This window comes from Myotis brandtii, unplaced genomic scaffold (assembly GCF_000412655.1).
Source record: "Myotis brandtii unplaced genomic scaffold, ASM41265v1 scaffold32, whole genome shotgun sequence".
NCBI lineage: Eukaryota > Metazoa > Chordata > Mammalia > Chiroptera > Vespertilionidae > Myotis > Myotis brandtii.
Window position 1 is genome coordinate 206,243 of NW_005362269.1, and position 17,495 is coordinate 223,737.

At 40.9% G+C, this 17,495-nt stretch overlaps 1 protein-coding gene across 1 annotated transcript in view; it reads right to left on the reverse strand.

Annotated features, from left to right (window-relative positions):
• HTR4 (5-hydroxytryptamine (serotonin) receptor 4, G protein-coupled) overlaps positions 1–17,495 on the reverse strand; it is a 166,335-nt gene that overhangs the window by 97,348 nt on the left and 51,492 nt on the right. The window contains exon 7 of the mRNA XM_014543063.1: positions 2,466–2,538. Coding sequence (XP_014398549.1) covers positions 2,466–2,491 — 26 coding nt within the window. The 5' untranslated portion in view covers positions 2,492–2,538. The remainder of the gene's footprint in view (positions 1–2,465; positions 2,539–17,495) is intronic.

Sequence of the window (17,495 nt, forward strand, 5' to 3'; positions counted from 1 at the left end):
TGCTCACTCATTTTCCTATCTTGAGAGCATGTAATAAAATTCCTCTCTTGTGCCAGGGATTTGGGCCCTTCAGCTCGTACTTTATATAGGCATTTTACCAAGTGAAGACATTTTCTTACCCAAAAAAAGAATTTCTGGTTTCTGCTCTGAAAGTAATAAACTTTCCTCTATCTCGCTGTAAACTGGAATATCCATTTCTAGACCCTGGTCATTTACATAGTACCCTTGTGATTTTTTTTCACATTCATTTGTTAATGAGTATTTTTAAAATACATAACATTTTCTTTAAATACACTTATTTTTTATTTTAAATAAATGTATTTTAAAAGGAAATTCCATGTCACTACCGTAAGTGTGCAAAACAGTATTACTCATCACGATAAGACTATTACCTTAAAATAAATATTTTAAAATAAAAACATGTTCATAAACTACCTAAAATCATTATGCATCACCAGAGATCCACACATCACAATTTGGTAAATGTGCACCTAAAATACATCTTTTATCATGAACACCCCCAGAGGCTGGACTGAGGAAGAAATGGGTGGAAAGTCTGTGGCATTTGCATGTTTCCAATACTGTGGGTGGAGATGGGGAGTGGGCGAGGATGAGCACATGTTGATGGAATCAGGCGAGGAATCTGACAGAGAGGATGGTCCACAGACAAGATTCTGGGGAGTGATTAGCATCCTGTATCCTGAGCAATACAGGATAGACAGCACCCAAGGCTAATGCTCACTTAATTGAATTGTATTCTGCCATTAGAATCCAATGCTGCTATAAATAAAGGTTGAAAAGCTACAACTGTTAGGGAGCATACTATCTGAATTACCTCAAAAGAAGTGCATTTTAACCAACGGATGCAGGTTGATAAAGTGTCTAAAACTTAAAACAATTTCATAACTTTTCACCATTGATATTGCTCACTTTGGCCTCTGGATGAACTAAAATCAAATTGAAATTCTCTAGATTCCACTGTGCGTTTTGGGGACAAAAATAATGTCACAAACTTTTAGACGAAAATTAAACACATGGCACCAACCTAAAAAATCTGCATTAAAATCCTAAGGCTCGCCCGAGCTGGTTTGGCTCAGTGGATAGAGCATCAGCCTGTGAACTGAAAGGTCCCAGGTTCGATTCCGGACAATGACACATGCCTGGGTTGTGGGCTCAATCCCCAGTGGGGGACTTGCAGGAGGCAGCCGTCCACCATGATTCTCTCTCATCATGGATGTTTCCATCTCTCTCTCCCTCTTCCCTTCCTCTCTGAAATCAATAAAAAAATATTAAAATAAAATAAAATCCTAAGGCTCTGCCCCAAGTCAGTGCTGGGTAAATAACAAAATTAAAATAAAATAAAATAAAATCCAAAGGCTCTGCCCCAAGTCAGTGCTGGGTAAATAACAAAGTCCATGATGCTTCTATTGCGAATGTAAAATGTTTTATTGCTGAGCAGTCAGAGCCCCTTTGCACATCAAGGTGTAATGGAACTCAACCCCATTTGAAATATGTGTGGTAACATCAAAGACGGGCTGATCAACAACCCTGTACTAAGTACTCACCATGTGCCAGGGATTATGAGTGAGACACATTCTACCCTTAAGGAATTCCCGGGTTTAGTACATCTTTGGAAGCCCCGTCACATTACACTAGTGTTTCTGTGAAGACATTGGACAGCTCTCTTTTGTCACAGCATTCTACTACATGCAATACACGGGCACAGTGTCCCCATTGTGTACCTGAAATGTGCTTTTCCACAGGTCTCAGGGGAAGGAATCTGTCCTACAATTACTCTGGGAATGCATTTTTTTAGAACATCTTCCAGCTATCGGTATATCCGGCCAGTCTTCAGCCTCCGATGCCAACCCATAACACTTACGCCTTATTGAATACAATTTCCTCCCACTATTTGGTTGTGCCGAATAAAACTGCAGCAAACCCTTAAAGAAATAACTTCCCCAGGAACCATTCTATTATTTGATCTCCAAGGGCAGCAGGAAATTGCAGGAAAACAAAACAAAAGGCATTTAGGTTTATATAACTATACCACGCAACCATCATGTCACATAATCTAATGAGCTGGTTGAAAAAAGAAGTGGGCAAATGAGAAACTGCTATAAATAGCTAAATGTATATTCAACGTTTAGCTGTACAGATAAATGATATAAAGTTATTTTATGCTATTAAATACATCTTCTTTCTTCCTATTACAGAGATGAGTATCTACTTTCATATAACATATCTCCCTTAGTGCAGACTTTTAGTATAGGCATCTCGAAACATTTATAGCCATATTTATTAATTTTTTAAGCAGAAGTGAAAACAAAAACACTAATAACCGAACAGAACCACACTCATGATTATATATGAAAGAAAATCCACATCCATTAACTCTCTTACAGAGACCTCATAGTTCAAATGGCCATAATGTATAGCACAATACACACAGGACAGTCACATACCTCACATTAGCATCAAGTTCGTCCATTACAGGAAATAGGCATGGGTGAGTTGGATTTCAGTACCCACAGGGTCCTATAATGTGGGAATAAATAATAAGTTAGATGATCAGGTAGGAAAATAACAAGTCCTTGGTAGAGGAAAAAAATGCCAGTCATTGCTTCCTGTTTATTAAGGCTTTGGAAGAGTATCAGTAAATATTTAATAAACAATACCACAACAAAAAGCTATTGGCATACTGAGGTATGACACCATTGAGTGTTGTAAATAGTTTTCTTATATTTTACTAATCTCCTGGAGATTAAAACATACAGGTACTTCTTTTACTGTTAATCAGTTTATTTGCTATTTTTTTGCTCTTCCCAGAAATAGCTCATTTATAAGATCTTCATTAGGCCACTAGCTAGTGCAAATAGGCAGCTATGTTGCTATGATTAGAACAGTGCATTGCCTACAATGGTCAGTCACTTTGCGTTCTATGAAGATTTCCAGATTTTTCTTAAACCCTTTTCAAGGGTGGGTAATCATGTATCCCTTAGAAAAACTAGTAAACTCCTGAGAACTTCTACCCAGAAAACAATAGATGTGCACACACATACATACACACTTTCTGGGGAGCTCATGATTCCTTGAGGCCCATCCACGAACCCAGACTAAGAACTCCAAGTTGAAGGGGAATTGACTTTCAAACTATCAAAAGTTCCTCCAGCATAGTCTCTTAGAAGGCCTTATGCCCTTTAACAGATGGACATTCATTGATACTCACTAAATAGACTCTAGACCAGCCGTGAAATGGATAAAACTAAAAAAAAAAAAAAAGACCGTACCCTTTTATGTAATGATGTTTACTTTGAATTTATATTAGTTCACACAAACACTCCATCCATGCTTTTGTTCCGGCCCTCCGGTCCAGTTTAAGAACCCATTGTGGCCCTCGAGTCAAAAAGTTTGCCCACCCCTGCAGACTGACTGCACAGTTTTGTTATTCAGAAGAATTCCTGATTCTCAACACATTTGTTCCACAACATGAGGCATCAGAGGATGCAGTGGCAGAGCTTGGTCTGTTGCTTCTGGGGTTACCCTCAGCAAGTCCCTTTTTTTGTTCTGAGCTTCATCATCCACTTCTCAAAAGCAGAAAGGATTGGAAGAGATGATATCTGGGTTCACTTCCAGCTCTGACATTCTATAATTCCATCTGCTGGTTTTCTAATCAAATCTAACCAAGATAAAACTGTAAATCTGTTTATCTACATAACAGAACCATGAAACTTGGCCTTGGACCTGGGATGCTTTGGTCGGGGTGGACCAAACACACATGCTTGGCAGCCAAGAGGAGAGTGGCAGACCACCAGAGCTTGGAAGGATGCAGATCTCATTTGTTCCTCTAAGATTAACAGGATCGGGGGCAGGTGTGGGAAAGGCTCAGCCTGCAGGTCGGTCTCTGAACCCCGACCCTGATCTCAACCTCCTAAGTAGCTCTGTCCACTTCTATCTCTTTCACTTTTGAATTTGGAATAATCTTTTATTTGAAATACTTAAATACAAAGCCCTAACAACTGAAGTGATAGGGCTCCATTCTCCTTCCTCCTCCATCTAAAAATCATTCCTAAAGTGATCACATCCATTTCCGTGGCCTAAAATACCACCTATTCACTGGAGGCTCCCAAAACGATAGCTCGAGTCTTGACCTTTCCCAGACTCGTATCGCCTACCAGACATGACAACTTGGATGACTAAAAAGCATTTCCCGCTGAACTCTTCATTTCCCACTCCCAACACAAAAACCTCCTCCTCCCTAGTGTTCTCCAAGTCAGTAAATAGTTCCAGCATTTACCCAGTTACTGAGACCAAGCTATCTCGTTTTCTCACCTCCTACAACCAAACTATCAGCAAACTCATTCTCTCTATTTTAAAAATGATTTCTTAACCTGTTTATTTCTCATTACATCCAGAACCAGCACCCCGGCCCCAGCAAGGAACCATCTCCCTTCCCTGGAATACCTTCCCACCCTCCTAACTGGTCTCCTGCTTCCTCTACTGTCATCTCTTCTCCCCACAGTAGCCAGAATAATATTTTTAAAATGTAAGTCAGATCATTTCTTGCCTGCATAAAATTCTAGTGGCGTTCTGTCACACAGAATAAAATCCAAACTCAAATCATGGCCAACCAGACTTGACATGATCTGGCCCCAGCTCCTCTCCAATCTCAACTTTATTGATGGCCTACCCCAGCTGCCCTCAAGCTCAGGGGTTTTGCTATTTTCCTTGACCATGAAAGTAGGCCCTCACCTCAGGGCTTTTTCACTTACTGTTGCTTCTCCCTAGAATGCTCCCATGTGGATCACCCCTCAGGGCCTCAGGGACACTGCTCAAACGACACTTCCCACGGAATCTCCTTGATAATCAAAGTAAAATTTCAGACCTCGTTTTCTGTAAGTTGCTATCCTCTTTATCCATTCTATTTTATCTTACTAGCACATAAATTATATAATACTCAATTGCTCCTTTATTAGTGATCTGTCTCTCTCATTAGAATGTTTCAAGAGCGCCTAGTTATATCTTGATCACTATTACATATAGCCTCAGTGTCTAGAAAAATGTCTGATACATTCTCTTCACAGATATTTGTTGAGTCATCTAAGTAGTTAATTCATTTTGCAAAAGAGGAAACTGAGGTTTGAGAATTTGTGACTTTCTCACTGGGAGGTAATGTATGAGTCATCCCAGAGTACAATACTATGATTTTAAAACATGCGAAAACCATTTCGTTTTATTAAGTTACCCTTTATGAAGTGTTAACAAGTGCCAAACACTATCCCTTTTCCTTCTCTTCCAACCTCTGAGTTTTTATCTCTATTGTTAGATGAAGAGACTAAAGATCAAAGAGGTTAATTGACTTGCCAAAGTCTCACAGCTGGCCCTTGACCAAAGTGGGAATAGAATACAGGGCTGCGAATTCCAAAACTCAAGCTTTGTCTTGCATAGTTCTTCTCATCATATCACACTTCCTCCCACAAGAGCAAGGGAATCTCCTGATGAAAGTGGACACTTGCTGTAATCATCGATGCCTTCTTTCTCAGGAAACAGTGCCTTGATTTTCATTTGCAGAACTACCCCTCCCCTGCCTCAATCCCTAGCTCTAGTCACGAGCATATGACCAGGACTGGCCAATCAGAAGAGTCCATTCCCTGGCCATAGTTAATTAGCTCATCAGCTAGACTAGTAAAAGCTACACCTGGGATTTTGGCTAGGAAGAGTCTCTTTCCCCTGATGTTGCTAAACTGATAGACCTTCCGTTTGAAGTTATTGGTGATCATCATTGCCACTTTGTGGGGAGAACCTGAGAATGAAGCTAACCCAAAGGAAATCAGAGTTGCAGCATACAGAATACAGTGACCTGATGACATAGTTTGAGGCTTAAGATTCAGCAGTGTCTTAAAACAGTTTTATACTTGAATGAGCCAACAAATTCCTTTTGTTCCTCTGTAAGCCAGTTTTACTTGGGTTCCAGCCATTATCTGCAACCAAAAGAATCCTGCGTAATATACTAGGAAATCAATATTGTATTTGTATACAGATTAGAAGGAAAAAAACCTGTAACTAAGGAAACCCAGTTAAAAGCTAACTAAAGTTCACCTCACTGGAAATGCATTTGAAAATGATACAACTTGGGGAAAACCTCATCTAGTCATAATGTGGGAAGCTAATGAAGGAAATCTCAATTAAAATTGGCGTTGAGAAGGCTAACAGAGGGAGCTCTCATGCTTTACCCCAAACAGGAAGATATATCTACTTTAGTACCCCTGTAAGAGGAAGGAAGATTTTCTTCTTGCTCAGCAACAAGCCCAGCCAATGGAAAATGTTACAGCTCAGCCAACGAAAAGTCGTCATTACCGAGACCAACTTGAATCGTCATGAATCATTTAATAATACCAATTAGATCTTCAAATTTGCTCAGTTAATTTAGTTTTTAACAATCACAGTATATGCTGTTATATTTTGCTCATCTAAACCCAGTGAACAAATTAAAATGATTGCCATTTAGCAAGCCAGTGAAACAGCATGCATTGGTCAGAGAGAAAGAAACAGTAACAAAAGAGAAGCTGGTGATCCTGATTTGATTAATTGCTCACCAGCCACTATTTTCTGCCTTGCTCACCAGAGATAACTAATCAGAGGCACGATTACAGGAACACCTCTTGTTAGGAAGACTGCATAGAGTGAGAGGGCTTTGCAAGGAACCAGCGCTTTTATTTTGCATACTTATATTTCTAGCATCGTAAGAAAACACCACCTAGTTAATTAAATCAACTGAGAGCATCTCCTACGCTCAGGTACAAGCTGTGTCACTTCTAAAGTTGTCAGTTTGGAATTCAATTAAACCATAGTGTGTGTGTGTGTGTGTGTGTGTGTGTGTGTGTGCGCGCGCGCGCGCACGTGCTCGTGTTTTAGTGATAGTCATGCTATATCCAACAACCTGGTTTAAGGGACAAGGAGTGATACCCTCCATGTTGGTCCCCTTCATAAAAACGATCCTAGATAATAACTAGAAAAAGAACATGGAAAGCCCTGGGAGTCCTGGGAAAGGGGTTGAGAAGGGAGTCAAACCCTTCTACCATGTCAAATTCAAATGAAGGTCTCAGTAACTTTCAAGGCTTGGACAAGCTCAAGCCACTAGAATTATTCAAAGTAAAGCTACAGCAACAAAGAGCCCTATCAGATTTCTTGGAGCTTCTTCTCCTTGATGAGTACATTCAGACTCTGATCTTCCCTTTAAAAAGAAGAAGGAGGAGGAAAAGAGTATCTTATGTATGCCACCCAATGCTTATTCCAACCCTTAACTTTCTGGTTTATGCATCTAAAGGGCAAATCCAAAAGGTAAGTGCACCCCATCTCTACCCTTGTCCTTTGATTCAGAATACTCGGAAAGATTGCTGTGGAACAGTCGTTAATGGTTAACAGAAGGTGTGTAGCTGCATCTCTATTATAAGAAGTGTGAGCACAGGACTCACCTATTGAAGTCAAATTTCAGTGTAGTTTGGTACAGTACCAACACCTACCAACCTGGAGCTATATCATAACCTATGTTTGCTTCGCTGTACTTTGTTTTGTGCTTTTTTTCCCCCCTTTTGGCTGCATGAGCGGATATTCATGCATAACTGTGCATGGATTGACCATGTTTCTTTATTGACCATATATGCCTACATGGGTTACATTTCTACATCAAAGGGCATATTTCAATACCTTTGTTGGACAAGTGTCAGGAATAAGTAAAACATTATTTATCTAAATTGAGGATGGAAGCCTGATATGGAGTAGGAGCACTGGATTAGGAGTTACTGGGCCTGGGTTCCCAGCCCAACCCTGCTACTAACTCACTGTTTTCATTCTTAAGCGAGTGTGGGGGAGGAAAGTACTTTTCCCTCCAGTAATAAAAGACTGGACTGATAAACAGGAGAAAGGCAAACAAGTTTAACAACATGTATACTTCCTGTATGCATGGGAGAGGCCCAGATCCTGAGTAATATACAAGTAACTCTCCAAATGGTCCAAGCCACCACCTTAAATAACATTTCCAGCTAAAGACAAAAGAAGATGTTAGTTGGGCTTGGGAACAGTTTTGGGGGGTTACCAAAAATAGCAAGGTAAACAAAGGTAAGGCCTTTATGCAAATGAAGTTCTTTCTTCCTCCACTGGTAAGTTTCCAGACTTTTAGAGTCCTCCTTCTGTTCCTGGTACCAAGAGGGAGACACACTTACAAATGGAGATTTCCCTTATAAACATAAATGTCTCTTACAAAGGGAACTTATACTCAATTTTCAGAGCTTTTCCTTTGTCTGCTGCTTCTTAAAAATAGTCAACCTAGAATAACTGTTATGCCAGAGTGGCAAACTCCGCTCCCTTTCACAAGTGTGGTCACCAATCTGGATCTCAATTTCCCCAACTGTAAAATGGACTCAGCTAGAGGGTGTTGGGCAGGGGGAGCAAAGGCAGAAATTTCAATTACAGCTTTGCAGAAGTTAAAGGAAATTTCAAAGAGGTGAGTTTCTCATCATCGGAGGCATTTAGGCAGCATGTGGGTAAGTGTGTAAGGGTGTCTACGTAAATGAGAACTGTGATTTTAGTGACTAGGATTTCTTCCAATGCTAACATTGTAGGACTGTGATAGTCCATGTTATTTCTTTTATATCCCCAGGGGAAAAACCCCCAAAGTGTTTTGAATCATTTTCCAATTTTAAAAAATGGATACATGCTCAATTCACTTACACTGTCTCCCACAGGCATTGATCACAGACATTTCTGAACAGGTGAGTCAAAAGTAAGAGCAACGTAATGTGTACTCAATAAGGCCAGATGTTTGATAAGAGTTCAGGTGCTTCTTGTAAACCTCATTACCTCATTGCCCTAACCCACCATTGGCCATATGCACAAAAACACACAATCTCACCAGGATCAAACACACAAACATCCCCAGTAGTCTACATTCCACGGTGATCATGATTTCCTTGTAAACTTCACCGTAAAAACAACTCTTAGGTCACCTGAAAAATTACAACTGTGCAAATTCTCACTAACATAGAAGAATACATTCCCCTCCTTGTCTATTTACTTGAGCTTTGTTTCCCGGAAAGTGTTTGGCAATTGTAGGATGCTGTCTCAATAATTTATATTTTTTGTTAGCTCTGTGAAAAATGACATAAATGGAGCCACTTCAAAATGGGGGAGGAGCTACCGTTCCAGAGGAACTGCCTGTATGTCTTGCTCCTTGAACCTTTAGATTGAACAGTAAGGGTTTCTATGAAAAGTAACTTCACAGGATGACCTGATCATAAATTCTTAACTAGGCTGGTCATGATGAGTAGTCACACCCCAGGCATATAACTTCTTTATTGAAAAAAAATGTTTGTGCCTTAAACAAGTCCTGCCTATTGTTCCTGTGCCTCTAGGTAGGCACACCTTCGAAATGTCTCTTTTCAGACCCCTCAGGAGAGAAACCACCTTCAAGGGAGCATAGCATCTTAACTACCCAGTAATCCAATTCCAGTTTTATTTCCTCTCACCTTCATGGACTCTTTTTTATGTTCTCTCCTTAATTCCAAATGCATAAAAGAAGCTGCAAACTGTCATTCTAAGAAGATTTTTTTCAGTCTGCTGACATCTTGCTTCCAGGCATAGCCTCTGTTCAACATACATACATTTTTATAAAAAGTCTCTATAGGTTTGGACATGCTTACATCCATTTTATTTCCGTAAGTGAAAATCCAAACAGATGCCAATTCAGTTGTACTTATGGGACCACCAGGCTGATATGTACAATTAGGATACAAAGTGGCTTTTAACTTTTTCCCCAAAATAACTAAGAAAAAGAGAAGTTTCAGGAGGTATTTATTTATGTATTTGTCTTTTCTGATCACTTGGTGAACATCTTACTCTGAATTTCGCTATAGGTTCTATGCAGAGACACAGTACATGATCAGTATCTGTCCAGTGACAGACATGAGGTGGTATGAAAGTTCTACTTGATAATTAGAGAAGGAATTGGCCTTGTCTTTGTGTCTTCAAAGGAGAGATGAGTGTCTAAAGAGTTTGTGACTCAAAGTAGATCCTCCAACAGCAGAGCTGTCCAATTATTGACTTGTCACAAGGTTACCTCAGTGGGAGACTCAGTGGGAGGCTCAAAGAGAAGCCGGGAAACCCTCAGTCAGTCACGTTTGAGGGGAGGAAGCAAGACTGGGAGGATTCCAATTTCTGATGAAACGCAGGAGTGCAATGAGAGCAGAACTAAATAAGCGGCTCTTTATTGTAAAGCAGAGGTCCTTAAGTGTGAGCGAGCATAAGAATCCCCCCTGGCTTGTTAAACACAATGGTTGCCCCCCCCCACCCCCGACCCCGAGTTTCTGAGTTGGTAGGTTCAGAGGGCTGAATGTGCATCTCGAACACGTTCCCAGGTATTGCTGATGCTGCTGGTCTGGGGACCACTCTTGAAGGTAAAATGTCAATTTCCCAAGGCTCTCCTGTCACTGAAGAAAGCGGTTGTCATTAGGCAGTAGGTGGATGAAACATTAAGTACGATTGGATCTTATGGTGAAAAATGTATTCTCTTTTCACTTTCTATTTTAATCAGTTATTTACAATGAAGAAAAGGACTCACATAACTGTGAGCTTATCTTAGAATCCTTCCTGATCCACTAATCTCCCTTTGATAAAAAAACAAAACAGGTCTCGCCCTAGTTGGTTTGGCTCAGTGGATAGAGTGTCGGCTTGTGGACTGAAGGGTCCCGGGCTTTCTCATCTTGATGTTTCTATCTCTCTCCCTCTCTCTTCCTCTCTGAAATCCATAAAAAAAAATGTATTAAAAAAAAACAAAACCAGTCTCATGTTCATAGTCTTTTGTGAGAAACACTATTGTCTAACTGGGGCCTCCCCAAGAAGCAGATCTTGGGGTGAGGGTTGAATAAATGTGCATAGTTTATCTGGCAGGTGCAGATACACTGGCAGAGAAGTAAGGATACAGGGAAGGGAATGAAAGGCATCCAATGAGGGATATATGATCAAGCCACTGAAGCTTAATCCCGAGTGGAAGCTCTGAGAAACCATGTAAAACATATGCCTCAGAATTATCCTAGACAAGTAAGGAGGGAACTGAGGTAGTATTGATACTCCCACACCCATCATTAATTGGTTAAGGGCTGTCCACAGCAGGACACAGATTCCCAGGCACCTCCAGCTAATGATACTTGTGAGCAAAGCTGATTCCAGCAGAATGAGGGTAGTCCTCCAAAAATGGTGGGGGGGTCAGCATTGGAAGTGAGGATGCTACACACAAATGGTGAGGGGGTCTGCAGGAAAATGGGAGGAACAGTGACAGTATCGGCTCCAACTATTTAGTTAAAATCTGAGACACAGTTTTTGTGTGTGTTGCATTTGTTAGTACAGTTATCTTCTATTGCTTGTAGTAGGTACTGGTTTTCACTTCCCTTTTTGTTTCTTTGTAAAATAACATTTATTTAAGGGAAACTCACTGATTTGAAGAAAAGTGCTATGCAGATAATGCTCTTGATGGCAAGAGACGGTGGCATGAATCACAAAGGAAGTACTGAAATGATTGAAGTTTGGGAAGCACTGGCATTGTGGTTAAAGCAGACGTTGACACACTTTTTTTCTGCAAAGGGCCATTTAGCAAATATTTTAAGCTTTTCAGAGCATGAGGTCAGTATCAGAACTATTCCAAAGTGCTGTTGCAGTGCGCAAACAGCCACAGACTATACGCAAATGAATGAGCATGGCTGTTTTCCAGTAAAATGCATTTATGGACACCGAATTTGAATCTCATATAGCTTTCACTTGTTACGAAATATTCTTCTTCTGATTTTTTTTTTTAACAAATAAAATACGTAAAAACTTAGCTTGCTGGTCATAGAAAATCAGGTATCTGGTCAGAAAATGTGCCATCCCCTGATTCAAAGCACAGCCTTGGGATCAGTCCTCAGCCTATCAATTATCAGTATGCCCTTGGACAAATTATTTGCTTTTCTTGGCCTCAGTGGCCTCATCTATATAACGGGATAAGCATAATTCTAACTTCACAAGGTTATTGCAAAAAAAAGTCAATGAGAGTGAATACCTATAAAGCAGGTGCCCAGCGAGTTCACAATATAATGTTGGCCAGCTGTTGTAACAAGGCGGTCTCCAGCTCGGCAGTGCCCCAGGCACTGGAGGCTGATGTTTCCCACTCTGCTTCTCCACGAAGGCAGCTATGCACCTGGGGCTGACCTCCCCTGCTCTGGGCTGGGTTACAAAAGTTATTTTTCTTCTCTACAGAAGAGGCCTCCGAGAGCTGAGCCTGAGAATGCACAAACGGTTTTGTCACCACTGATTTCAGAGGCCTGGAATTGGGGACAGGTCAAACCAAAATTTGCATTCCATCTAAATTGTCTTCAAAGTTTTGAACCCTACAGAATTCTGTTACAAACAGCAGTGGTACTCAAACACGAGAATGCCTAAAAGTCACCTGCAAAACTGCAGATTTTCTGAATCAGCAGGTTCAGGAATCTGCATTTTAACAAATAAATGTCCCAGGGATTCTGGTGCAAACGATTCACGGAGAGCAGTTTGGGAAACACCGCAAGCACAGAGTACAATCCACCCAGGTGGACACATCCCTCTGAAATCCTCTTTAATAGTTTCCCATATCTGTTTAAGTGCTTCATTGGCTGGAAGACCTGGAGTACAGAATTTGCTATGCATATCAAGGGAAAAATCTGTGCCAGCATTTTACCTCTTCTGGCCTCACTCTTTTCTATGTCCTCTGAGCCTCCTGGATTAGAAAACAGTTTTTACAGAACTCTCTGCTTCAGATTATCATGTGCTGATTATCATAGCCAATTAAGCATCCCTGTGATCTCTCGCAGGCCAATAGGCTATTTACAGCTTAAATGGGAATTCTTGAGCAGAATCTGCATCTTCGCTGGATTAATAAGATGTTGACCCCAAAAGGCTGCTACCCACAATCTCAGTCTCTTGACAGTTCCCAAACAAACCTCTCAGGAACAGGAGAAAACTATACCCACAGATTTCAAAGTGGCCTATTTAACCACAAGAGAAGAATCCTGGCGAGGAAGCAGGAGAGAACAGTGACACATTTCTGTAACTGATATCTGTTGGACACATGCTAAGTACCAAACTTTTCACATATGTTACCTCATGTCACCTTCACATCACGCTGTGAAGGAGTGCTGCAACTGTCCCCACTTCACAAATGACGAAACTGAGGCATAGGAAGGAGACACTGTCCAAGGTTATGCCAGGAAGTGGCTTCAGAGTCCAGACTTTTAAGCACTAAGTTATCCTGTAAAGCAAGCATGTCAAACTCGGGGCCCACGGGCCGCACATGGCCCACAATGAATATTGTTGTGGCCCAGCCAATATAACGGTATGTAAGAAACATTTTAATAAAAATTACGTAACTTAATTCTTACAATATCCTGTTATACTAGTACATAATTATTAATAACGAACTACAACGTTCGCTAATGACTGACTACTATAATCATGTTGTATTCGTTTCCCTTACGCGTCTTACGCGCCAGCACACCATTTCTCTCCACTAATACTAGCAGCGAAAATTTTAGCAGTCGACTGCCACGTCATTAGTCTTGTACTGACTTGTTTGGTGTGTGCAACAGGAAATATTTCGCATTCGGAGAATGAGAAAAATAGGTTTATGTGCATTACGCTTATTAATTTGTGTAGTTATTCAGTGTCTGGTAAGTTGTTCAAGAAAAAATAATTTTTATTAAAATGTTCTATTATTTTATGTTACTGATTACTCATTTATTTCAGCCCTTTGTATTCAGCATGTCTCTATAGAAATAAACCTACGTTTCTATGAAAATTGAAGTTTTTGTTTTTTTGTAGCCCACATAAACTTAAACCTTGTTTATTTGGCCCGTGTTAGCCTTTGAGTTTGACCTGCTTGCTGTAAAGCAGTGGTTCTCAACCTTGGCTGCAATTAGAATCACCTGGGAATCTTTTTAAAATCCTGACTTCTGGGCCTCATCCTCCAGAAATTCTGTTTCTTTGTTATGGGGTGGGGCCACAACATTAGTAACAAAGAAACAGAATTTCGGGAGGATGAGGCCCAGAAATCAGGATTTTAAAAAGATTCTCAGGTGATTCTAATGTGCAGCCAAGGTTGAGAACTACTGCTGTAAAGGATCCAGATCTCAACAGTCTCCTATTTCAACATTTCCGGTGCAATTGTATTAACTAGATATTCCTGTGGCTCCTCAAAACCTATAGAATGTCTTCTGGAACTTGAAGGAAGATACTTTTTTTTTTTTTTTTCATCAAGGCCCAATTTGCTCTTAGCACCATGTGACTCTAGGTTCCTCATTTTGCTTCCATAAACCACAGGTCTCCAGCTGCTCAATGTGGTTAAGATATCCAGCCCACCTGTCTTACAGACCTGCTATTCCTCGTGAAGTTCAGATAAGATAACATATGTGAAAGTCCTGGGAACTTATAAATGTTATCTCAAATGGTAATTTCCCAGCCTGTCATTTCCATAAATTATTTTTAAATGTTGAAATGGAAGAGAGATTATATTAGTTTTGTAAAATTATCTATGTCAGATAGATAATTTTGAAGATGGTGGCGTTCGTAAATGCTTGTACTACCGCCTCCCACAGCCACATCAAAATTGCAACTCAAATACAGAACCATCATCCAGAACTGCTGGAAAATTGGCTGAATGGAAGTCCTACAACTAGAGAAGTAAAGAAGAAAGCACACTGAGACTGGTAGGCGGTGTGGAGGTGCAGAACGGGCTGGCCCGGCACCCACGTGGGCCGCTTTTTTAATCCGGAGGGAGATCATCTCTGCGGAGGCTGCCTGTCAAGAGCAAGGGGTCCCAGCCCCACACCAGACCCCCAGCCCAGGGTCCTAGAGCTGGGAAAAGAAGTCCCTACGGGCAGTAAGAACTACAGGCTGTAAAAACCAGTGCAGATTGGGGCTCAGTGACACAGAGGCTGCTGGAGACCCAGTCGTTCCTCTTAAAAGACCGGAACCACGAACTGAACTTACAGGGTCCCACTTCCTCTGAGCTCCAGCACCAGGGCGAGGCTCTGGGGGACACAGACACATACGAGGAGGAACTGGATTGTCTGGCTTTCTTCCAGACTGAGGTGCTCGCAGGGATCCTCGTTCCTATGCTGGGATCTCCCCCATGGGTCGCAGGGCTGACTGGCAACCATTTCTGTTTGCTCTGCCCTGGTGATTTCCTAAGACCCCGCCTCCTCTGGGACAACTTCCAGCATATCAACCTTCACATCATGGGGGTGCCAGAAGAAGAGAGCGAGCAAGATATTGAAAACCTATTTGAAGAAATAATGATAGAAAACTTCCCCCACCTGGTGAAAGAAATAGACTTACAAGTCCAGGAAGCACAGAGAGTCCCAAAGAAGAGGAACCCAAAGAGAACCACACCGAGACACATCATAATTAGAATGCCAAGGGCTATAGACAAAGAGAGTATCTTAAAAGCAGCAAGAGAAAAAACAGTTAACTACAAGTGAATGCCCATACGACTGTCAAATGAGTTCTCAACAGAAACTATGCAGGCCAGAAGGGAGTAAAAAGAAATATTCAAAGTGATGAATAGCAAGGACCTACAGCCAAAATTCTACCCAGAAAAACTATAATTTAGAATTGAAGGTCAGATAAAGAGCTTTACGCAGATTGGGGCTCAGTGACACAGAGGCTGCTGGAGACCCAGTCGTTCCTCTTAAAAGACCGGAACCACGAACTGAACTTACAGGGTCCCACTTCCTCTGAGCTCCAGCACCAGGGCGAGGCTCTGGGGGACACAGACACATACGAGGAGGAACTGGATTGTCTGGCTTTCTTCCAGACTGAGGTGCTCGCAGGGATCCTCGTTCCTATGCTGGGATCTCCCCCATGGGTCGCAGGGCTGACTGGCAACCATTTCTGTTTGCTCTGCCCTGGTGATTTCCTAAGACCCCGCCTCCTCTGGGACAACTTCCAGCATATCAACCTTCACATCATGGGGGTGCCAGAAGAAGAGAGCGAGCAAGATATTGAAAACCTATTTGAAGAAATAATGATAGAAAACTTCCCCCACCTGGTGAAAGAAATAGACTTACAAGTCCAGGAAGCACAGAGAGTCCCAAAGAAGAGGAACCCAAAGAGAACCACACCGAGACACATCATAATTAGAATGCCAAGGGCTATAGACAAAGAGAGTATCTTAAAAGCAGCAAGAGAAAAAACAGTTAACTACAAGTGAATGCCCATACGACTGTCAAATGAGTTCTCAACAGAAACTATGCAGGCCAGAAGGGAGTAAAAAGAAATATTCAAAGTGATGAATAGCAAGGACCTACAGCCAAAATTCTACCCAGAAAAACTATAATTTAGAATTGAAGGTCAGATAAAGAGCTTTACAGACAAGAAAAAGCTAAAGGAGTTCATCATCACCAAACCAGTATTATATAAAACACTGAAGGGTATTCTTTAAGAAGAGGAAGAAGAAAAAGATAAAAAAATGAACAACAAAATGGCAACAAATACATACCTATCAATAATTGAATGTAAAAAATCAAAATAAACAAATAAGAAATCTAATAAACAGAATAAACCGGTGAATAAAATAGAATCAGAGGCATGGAAATGGAACAGACTGACGATTCTCAGAGGGAAGGGGGGTGTGAGGTGGGAACGCCTCCTCTGGGACAACTTCCAGCATATCAACCTTCACATCATGGGGGTGCCAGAAGAAGAGAGCGAGCAAGATATTGAAAACCTATTTGAAGAAATAATGATAGAAAACTTCCCCCACCTGGTGAAAGAAATAGACTTACAAGTCCAGGAAGCACAGAGAGTCCCAAAGAAGAGGAACCCAAAGAGAACCACACCGAGACACATCATAATTAGAATGCCAAGGGCTATAGACAAAGAGAGTATCTTAAAAGCAGCAAGAGAAAAAACAGTTAACTACAAGTGAATGCCCATACGACTGTCAAATGAGTTCTCAACAGAAACTATGCAGGCCAGAAGGGAGTAAAAAGAAATATTCAAAGTGATGAATAGCAAGGACCTACAGCCAAAATTCTACCCAGAAAAACTATAATTTAGAATTGAAGGTCAGATAAAGAGCTTTACAGACAAGAAAAAGCTAAAGGAGTTCATCATCACCAAACCAGTATTATATAAAACACTGAAGGGTATTCTTTAAGAAGAGGAAGAAGAAAAAGATAAAAAAATGAACAACAAAATGGCAACAAATACATACCTATCAATAATTGAATGTAAAAAATCAAAATAAACAAATAAGAAATCTAATAAACAGAATAAACCGGTGAATAAAATAGAATCAGAGGCATGGAAATGGAACAGACTGACGATTCTCAGAGGGAAGGGGGGTGTGAGGTGGGAAGAGATTCAAAGATCTTATATGCATATATGCATTACCTATGGACACAGACAATAAGGTGGTGAAGGCCTGGGGCAGG